This window comes from Sapajus apella, unplaced genomic scaffold (genome assembly GCF_009761245.1).
Source record: "Sapajus apella isolate SASKATOON/1434 unplaced genomic scaffold, GSC_monkey_1.0 scaffold212, whole genome shotgun sequence".
In the NCBI taxonomy this organism is placed as follows: domain Eukaryota; kingdom Metazoa; phylum Chordata; class Mammalia; order Primates; family Cebidae; genus Sapajus; species Sapajus apella.
This window is the reverse complement of record NW_022437152.1, coordinates 486,543-495,498: the sequence shown is the minus strand read 5'-3', so window position 1 is coordinate 495,498 and position 8,956 is coordinate 486,543. Positions and strand designations below refer to the sequence as shown.

General features: G+C 60.3%; 1 protein-coding gene across 1 annotated transcript in view; it reads left to right on the top strand.

Moving 5' to 3' along the window:
* Window positions 1–8,956, top strand: part of TOLLIP (toll interacting protein) — a 34,514-nt gene that overhangs the window by 15,318 nt on the left and 10,240 nt on the right. The window contains exons 2-5 of the mRNA XM_032270574.1: window positions 1,701–1,850; window positions 5,598–5,780; window positions 6,838–6,990; window positions 8,028–8,118. Of these exons, the coding sequence (XP_032126465.1) occupies window positions 1,701–1,850; window positions 5,598–5,780; window positions 6,838–6,990; window positions 8,028–8,118 (577 nt within the window). The remainder of the gene's footprint in view (window positions 1–1,700; window positions 1,851–5,597; window positions 5,781–6,837; window positions 6,991–8,027; window positions 8,119–8,956) is intronic.

Sequence of the window (8,956 nt, the reverse complement as noted above, 5' to 3'; positions counted from 1 at the left end):
GGGCTTCACCCCGGCGCCTCCCGTACACCTACAGGAACAGGGCTTCACCCCGGCGCCTCCCGTACACCTACAGGAACAGGGGTTTGCCATCTATACCATGGGACCTCTCAGCGTCCTCCTCAGGACTTGCTGGTAACCTGTGCAGCGCCTCAGGACATGCTGCCCGGGGGAGGCTGGCCTGGGACTCTTGGTAGCTACTGGCCTGGCAGGGGCCTGCTCCCCTCAGGGACCTCTGCACCCTCTTTGTCCATAAGGACAGTGGGTCCTACCTGTGCAGGCCCTGGCCTGTGCCACACCCTCCAGAGGTGAAGCTGGGTGCTCTGCTGTCCTCACACGGACGGCTCCTCTCATGGGGCAAAGGCCACTTGTGACGTGCCCCTGTCAAAAACAGGATAAAGCGTGCGGAAAGACACGAAGTATGTTTTGCTCTTTAGAAAAGAGCGGTCAAACGCATACCAAGCCAGCTGCTCAGGTTGGGGTGCAGCCTTTGGAGAAGTGAGTGTCCTGAGTCCCTAACCCTCCAAGCAGTGCCCAGCGCGGCTGGGTCCCTTTTTGCTGCCATTGGCTGTGGATCGCTGACTGGCTTGTGCTATCCAGGCTTGAGATGGGGATCAGGTGAGGACCCTCTTGGGTCCTTTGAAATGCAAGGCAGCAAAGCACAGCAGGTGCAGGGCTTAATTCAGAATCCCCGGTGCCCTGCCTGCACCGGGTCATTGGGAGTCCATGGCACAGGCGGGGACGGGTGCCTGGTCTGCACGGCAGAGGCGTCCTGACGGCCTCAGCACGCGCATTTTGTCTGAGCTCACGTCCCACACACCTGGGCTTCCAGGTGTACGCTGGATGTTTCCTGAAAACCACTGCCCAGGGCGCTGGTGCTGGCCGGGCCCTGCAGGCGGCCGGGTGTCCTCGCTGGTGTCTCTTCTCCACCAGCAGCCAGGCCTGCCCTCGGCTTGTTAGCCACCACCACTGTGGAGGGTGTTTCTTACCCCCAGACGCCTTCGGCCGCTGCAGGCGTGCGGGTGGTTTCGGGATGGCATTGCCCTGCCCAGGCCCACCCTCTCTCACCTCGGGGCAGCAGCAGTGAGCAGAGGGCTGAGGAGACACAGGATGCAGAGTGGGGAGGGCTTTCATGGTGGTTTTGAATCGATTTGCTTCCTGTTTTCTTCTATGGTGCTTTTGAATTTCAGCTATTACATGTAGAAGCGTTTGAAGTGTATCGGCAGAGGGGTTTCCAAATAACTTAGACCTGAGGCTCAGCTGGCCTGCCTTTAGTGTGGACAAGGAGAAAGAAGTCATGGGCACACGTGGCACAAGTGAGACCCTTTAAAATGACCTGAAAACCCACCTGCCCAGGCTTTGAGGATGCAACCCGTTTTTGGTGGCAGAAACTGTTAGGAGCCTCTGAGTGGGATCTCCTGTGGGGATCACCTGAGTGAGGGGCCGCACCTGCACTTCTGGGGTCTCATGGTGAGGGCCAGGGTAGGGGCGGGCCCCGGCTAACATCCTTGACCCCTTGGTTTGGTGATGAAGAAACTGAGGCTGAGCACAGTCCAGGACTGGACTAGGAAGTGGGTGGGGATGAGGGCACAGATGGAGCCCCTGGGGAGAGCTGGTTCTCAGGAATGCAGTGGGAAAGCTGTGGTCGGGTTGCGTGGTGCCCCCGCCCTGACTCCGTGGCCTCTCTGACCCCTACCCTGCAGGTGTACATCGGTGAGCTCCCTCAGGACTTCCTCCGCATCACACCCACTCAGCAGCAGCGGCAGGTCCAGCTGGATGCGCAGGCGGCCCAGCAGCTGCAGTACGGAGGCGCCGTGGGCACCGTGGGCCGGCTCAACATCACCGTGGTCCAGGTGGGCCTTGGGCACCCCCTGCCTGCCCGGGGCTGGTGTGTGCAGGTGGGGTGGGACTGAGGGTTTCGGTGTTTATGCTGCATTTCCTAAGTGGGCAAATGGAGCTTCTGATTCCAGGTTTTCCTGTGAAACGTGTGTGATGTGAAAAATGATACACATGAAAAATATTGGCAATGGCCCTGGCTCTGCCAAACATAACTAAAATGCCAAGTGGGGGTGTAGTGGGCGTGCGCTCTGTGTGGGACCCGGCCTCTCCACCAGGTGCCTGCACCTTCCCCTCCCCACAGAGCAGCTCTCCGTCAGCCTCAGAGATGGGCACCTGCCGCCAGGACGCGGCCAGTGGTCACTCAGTGGACTTTCAAGTGAAAACCAAAATCCATGGGCAGATTGAACACTGATCTTGATCACACCAAAACATTCTGTAAGACCGCAGGAAAAGGAACCGCATTTAGGGCCACACAGGCTTTTGTAGGGACCCACAATAGAGCAGGCGGAAGTGTCTCTGTGGACCTCACAAGTAAGACTTGCTTTCGGGGACTGAATGGTGTGGCGGGCCTGGCTGCGCCATCAGTGTTCGGGTCTGCAGCCTCACGCCCTTCCTCACAGCGCCTCTTCCACCCTTGCCGGTGCAGGCATTTCTGTGCTGGTATGGCACATCCGTCTGCCCATCCAGTGAACTCCTACAAGCCCCAGCTGCCACCAGGCCACCAGGTGCCATCACCCGCATTCAGCTGCCACCTCCTGGCAGGGCCTGGTGACCACAGGGCACTCCGCCTCACACAGGTCAAGCCCCAGGGCTGGCTGGGCCTTGGAGGTGGCCCTGGCATTGCCCACGCCTCTGGTCCACCTTGGTTCCCCGTCGCACCCTGGAGCCCACCACAGGCAGCCTGTCTTCTCCCTCCACGTGAGCTCACCCAGCTGTCGTGGGCAGCTCCGGCGGTGGGAACAGCTCCCTCCATGAAAGCTCACCCAGCTATCTGTGAGCCCCTCCAGAAGTGGGAACATTCCTGCCTCCTTACTGGGCCACGTCACTCAGCCCACTGTTCCCTGCTTCTCTGGGCTCCTGGGAGGCCACACGTGTGGTTCCGTTGGCCTCTCCTGGCTGCTTCCCCTGGTCGTCTCCTGGGCCTGCAACGGGACACCAAGGGGTCTGGTCCTCAGCCCACTCTCCCCTCTGCCCACACACCCCAGGGCGATGCTGCGTCCCTGTGGATCTAAATACCCATGTGCTGGCCCCTGCCTGAGCTGGCCGCTCAGCTCTGCTTCATATTCCTGGGTACGGACCGCGGCCACATGGCCTCCCTGGTGTCCAGTGGGCATGCCAGACTCCATGTGCCCAAGGTGAGCTCTCAAGGCAGCCTCCCCTGCCCAGCATCTGCAGGTGGCGGCTCCACACTCTGGAAGCTGAGCCCAAAGCCCTGGTGCCCCATGGTTCATCCCTGCTGACCCTCAGCACAGGCGCCACCTCCAGCCGGTCCAGGCGGGGTCCCCACATGCACCCACTGCCTCCGCTCAGCCACTGCAGTGTGGCCAGAGCAGGTCACTTCCTGCACAGGTCTTTCTTGTGGGCACTGTCCTGCTGAGCCGTCTCAAACTGGGGCCTGTTTTTTGCCTCACCCCGGGTCACTCCTGACTTTCTTGCTCCCTGGGCTATTCTCCCGCTGACTGCAGCTCCTCCCCCAGCTCCTCCCCCAGCTGCTCCCCTAGCTCCTCCCCCATCTCCTGCGCGCGCGCGCGCGCGCACACACACACACACACACACTTAGTCCCCCTGGCCGGTCACCCCTGCAGTGGCGGCACCGTCCGCTGCGCTGTGTGCCTGGTGTGCGTCTCTTGCCTGTTGTGGGGGAAGCAGCGGTGCCTGTGTGTCCCCACGGTGTCTGCCACACCAGAACAGCATGAGGTCACAGCGAATGGGAGGATGCCCCTGTAACATTGGCAAGGCCACTGCAGCAGAGCAGTCGGTGCACAGAATGCCCCCTATGCTTTTCCATCCACAGCACAGAGGGCAACGGGAAGACACGAGGATGGCAGGACCCAGTGTGAGCAGGCGTCAGTGACGGGCACGAGAATACTGGCGGGGGAGTCCTACGTGCCACCCAGAAAGCTGGCTTTGCTCAAAGCCTTTACAGTTATCAGTAAAGACAAAAACGTTGGCAGCTAGGCAGAAACAGCACGATTACCTGGAAACTTTGGAAAGTCACTCTGGTCTCAGACTTTCCTGCTACATACTTTCCAGAAAACGGCAGTTTCTAAGGAGTTGAGGCGGGCAGAGTTTTAGTGTAAGAGCTGATAGAGTGGATTTATGGTTGTGGAACTGGAAGCAGTAAAGGCTGAGCATGCCTGTCGCCCGGGAGCTTCCAAAAACCTGTCACTCCATAGGATTCCGGAGTACGCTCTGGCTACCCAAGAAACACCTTAAAATTAAGGACCCAAGAATGGGACGGTTTTGACATAAAAGCACTGGCCACAGCTTTGGTTAGAAGTGAAAGCAGGGAACTTGTATGTGGACGCGGACAGAAAACAGGACCCGGCAGTCCAGAGATGAGGGCACAGGATGGGAGAGCTCAGCTGTGCTGTGGGGGGTGGGGAGGACGGACGGGGTGGTCCTGCCCTCAGAGGGGGTGCAGCCAGGACGGGGCAGCTGTGCCCTCGGGGGCATCCATGAGGATGGGGCGGCCGTGCCCTCATGGGGAGTTGGTGAGGATAGGGGGCCGTATCCTCAGAGGGCTCGGGGGACAGTGTCTGGACTCTTGCAGTGGGGAGGAAGACCCAGTGGGCCCCATGTGGCTACCCCTGAAGTGTGCAGGAGGGAGGGTTGGGATAGCCCCCGCAGTCTCTGTTGCCGGCTCCTGGGGCGAGCTGGGTTGGCCGCAGGAGAACAGGTGGCAGCGGTGCGGGAAGGCCATCTGTGTTCCAGGGAGGACACTTTCCCGGCAGCCAGGGCTGCAGGCTGCACCAGACCCAGCTCACCAGGGCTTTTCTCCTGGTTTATCTTGAGAAAGTTTTACAGTTCTAGGTTTCATATTTGAACCCGTCGTAGACTCTGAGTTGCTGTCTGCTGGGCAGCCACCTTACCTGCCACAGTCTTCTGTCTTACCATCAATATCCATTCCCTATAGCACATTCACCTGTGACACGTGTTCACTCCCAGCCCAGCCCAGCACCAGCCTGAACTTGGGTCTTGTGGTCCACATGCGACGTGGCTCCTTGTGATGGGGAGACATGTCCCCAAAACCCCACAGACTCCGAAGGCACAGGCAGGGTGGCTGCCTCCGTGAAGGGAAGAAACCGCTGCCACATGTTGTCTGAATTCCGTGGAGCAGATGTCACCAGCTCCCCCTCCAGGTCCTCATGCCCCCGGGGTGGCCAACGTTCCCCTTCGTGCTCTGTGGCTCTCAGCTGTGTCCTGGACGTCCTCCTTTTTCCCCCTCAGCCACTTCTGAGGAGGGCATTAGAGAGCCTGCCCTTCACGGTGGCTGATGGCGGTCTCCGCTGTGTCTGTGAGTGTTGTAGGTATCTCTGTCCAGGACAGGCCGAGAGCTTTATCTCAGAACTGCACGATTCCATCTGTGGCTCAGTCTTGTGTCTCCTGGCCTCCGGGGAAGCAGGTCTCAGCCGTGTTCAGGTGACTCTGGGTGGCTGCAGTCTCTGTCTGTTGGGAAGAGGCCACGTGGAAGGGTTCAGGGAAGCAGATGGCCTAGAGAGGGTCGGCACCTCCTTTTCCTGACACTGGCTTCGTTTCAGGCAAAGCTGGCCAAGAATTACGGTATGACCCGCATGGACCCCTACTGCCGCCTGCGCCTGGGCTACGCGGTATACGAGACGCCCACGGCACACAACGGTGCGAAGAGCCCCCGCTGGAACAAGGTCATCCACTGCACAGTGCCCCCGGGCGTGGACTCCTTCTATCTGGAGATCTTCGACGAGGTGAGAGGGGCGCGCCAGCTGTCACGGAGGCTGCACGTGGCTGAGCGTGGCTGCCCTGGGAACACGCCTGGCAACACTGTTGCATTCCTGGCCAGCTTTGAGGTGTGGCCCCACACCTGGTGTTTTATTGGGTGCATGACAGGGTCCCACTCTCCCTAAGGAATATGGAAGAGAGACTGTTTCCAGCTCCTCGAATGCCCTTACGTTTGGAAACATCCCTAGTGACAGGCGCTGACCTTCTAGGGATAGCGGGCATGTGTGCCCTCCGTGGGGTGCACCGGGGCTGGCCGCTCACAGCAGTGGGACTCCAGTGAGTCCTGCCGGGTGGGAAAGCTGTTCTTGGTGGTGGGGGTGGCTGTGGCCCTGGAGGGTCCTGGGTCCCTTCTGTGGCTGCACCTGCACCGTTTCTGAGGGAGACTCAGAAGGTCAGAGGGGATGTGGCAAGGCTGTCGCTCAGTGTGATCCTGGCACCTCGCACCTGTGGCCCTGTGAGGCTGGAGCCCGCGTTGGGGTGGGGAGCAGCGTGGGGCAGCCAGGCCAGCAGACAGCCAGCCCCCCACCCCCGCTGCCCGGGCCCTGCCTTTTCCTCCGGGCTTTCCTCTTCCCACCCCCACCCATTTTCCCCCTCAGGCCCTCAGAAGAGTAGAGAGCGCATGGGAGGTGCAGAGGTGGCTGTGAGAGGCAGGCCCCTGTCCTCTCCAGCCTGCGTCCCACCTGCTCTGGGGCTTGGGAGGTGGCAGCTGGTGGAGCAAGGATGGGACCTCAAGGGCTGGGGAGGAGCAGCCAGTGTCCCTGAACTGGACCTGGAGGAGGACGGCAGCCCAGGGCTCTCACTCTGCCCAGCCCCAGACCTGGCCCTGACCCATCCTGGTCAGGAAAGGGAAGAAGTCCCCTGTACCATTGATAATCGTGAAGCCTGTGTTGCTGGAGGGCCTCATTGTGGGAGTGCAGTTCCACCAGTGAGTCGGAGACCCGAGGCGGGCCCACGATGGTGCAGCCACAAGGGCAGGCAGCCTCTTCTCTGATGCCCTGGGCCTGTCCCTCTTGCCTCCCCAAGAGAGCCTTCTCCATGGACGACCGCATCGCCTGGACCCACATCACCATCCCTGAGTCCCTGCGGCAGGGCAAGGTGGAGGACAAGTGGTACAGCCTGAGCGGGAGGCAGGGGGATGACAAGGAAGGCATGATCAACCTCGTCATGTCCTATGCGGTGAGCTGCGGGCCTGGCGTTAGGGTGGGGTGCATCAGGGCAGGGCAGAGCGTATCAGGGTATGTTGGGGCACATCGGGGCCGTGCCGCCCAGCGGACGCCCTGGTGTTTTTACTGTAGGCGCCAAGCCTGTAAACCAGCAGGGTCAGCGTTTTGAGGACAGAGGGCAGGGGCCCTGGGGTGGTTTGGCGGCCAAGAGGGGCCGCCCCGCCCACCAGGCCTGTCCACATGTTCCGTCTGGAAAAAGAGCGTTGGGGTTGTTTGGTGGTCTCCACTGCAGGTCTGTGTCCTCGGAGGCCCCCCACAGTGGGGGCCCTCCCAAGCCCTGCTCTTAGGGTCCAGCTGGGCAGCCCTCCACGGTCTGAGATATAGCCCTGGGCCTTACAGGTTTCAAGGTGCTGACCAGGACGTGGCAGGGTGTCTCAGTGGAGATGGGTGGGGGGAGTCCGGGGTCCACTGCCCTCGGGGTCGGGAAATCGAGGCCTGGCCATGCCAGGCAGTGGGGCCAGCACGCCAGCCACCTGGCTCCCAGCTGTCTTCTGGGCAGTCTTGGCTCCTCCCACCCCTTTTTTGTTAATGCTGGGATATTTTAAAGCAAGTCCCACCACAAGTGACCCCTCGTAAATGTCTCATGATGTGTCTTTTTAATAGACACTTTTATACAAACACAAAACATCGTAGCGCTCCAGTTACTTATTTGCAGTTCACATTTGAAATAAACTCAGAGATGACAGCAGCCCAGTGTGCTTCCCCCAGGCCGACCCGACGCCTACACGGGGATGTCCCTCTTGATGCCACATGCTCTTGGTCACATCCCAGTTAGCCGGGGGGGAGGGGGTCTGTGAGTCTCACCATGTGACGTCACCTCCCGAATGGGAGGAGGTGGAGTGGGGGCCAGGTGTCCCCCGGGGACTGTGTACCCAGGTCTCACATCTGGCCTGAGGGCTGGCATGGCGACGGTGATTCTGGAAGTCACGAGGTTCTGATGTGTGTGGCGTGTTCTGCCCTGACCCTGGAACCATCTCCGCTGTGTTTCAGCTGCTGCCAGCTGCCATGGTGATGCCACCCCAGCCCGTGGTCCTGATGCCAACGGTGTACCAGCAGGGCGTTGGCTACGTGCCCATCACAGGTGCGTGTGCTCCCTCTTCCCTAGGTGCCTCTCCACTGAGAAACTCGGGGGGCAGAGGGCGGGCGCAGGAGGAGGGAAGGGGGTTTAGAGTTCTAGCATCCTGCAGACATGCTGACTGTACACAGACCCTTCAGCCAAGGAGCCAGGCTTTGCGTCTGAATTTTGTATGCATATATAGAAAATACAATATGTCTTTTCATGCAGCTCCTTCAGGCCAGGGAGCCAGGGGTTAACGTTTGGTTTTTGTATACGTATATAGAAAATAGAATCGGTTTTTTCCTGTTGGCGCAAATGGGTTGAAATCGTCAGAGCTGGGGAAATGTGGCTTTGCATCCCCGTAGTGCCAGCGCTCTGCAGGATGACCTCACGCTCCTGTTGGGCGACGTGTGCCACGCACTGCGCCATGGCGTCCTTCATCGCTGTTAGGAGTGCGCAGCCTACGGCTGTAGCAACACCATGCCGGGATGTTGCTTTTCATGCTGTTGCGTTTTCAGTCCTGCTGTGGCTGTCGAAGCAGCTGTGCAAGGCCGGCCCCCACTGTGGTCGGGCCCAGCTTCCCTCAGCAGGCGGGGAGACCACATCCCCTGAGAGGAGGTGCTTGGCGGGGAGCCTGTGGTCACCTGGTTCTCCTCCTGAGGTGGCCTGTGTCTCGGTCCAGGGAGCTGGTGTCCAAGCAGGGCACTGGTCCCTCTGCAGTGAGGCATGGAGTCCGGAGGCCAAGGCCATGGAAGTGCCCAGGTTTCAGGCAGGGCATTGGGGATGTGTGGTGTTGTGGGAGAGGGTCAGGGTGTTGGGGATACCTGGTGTTGTGGGGGAGGGTCAGGGCGTTGGGGATGTG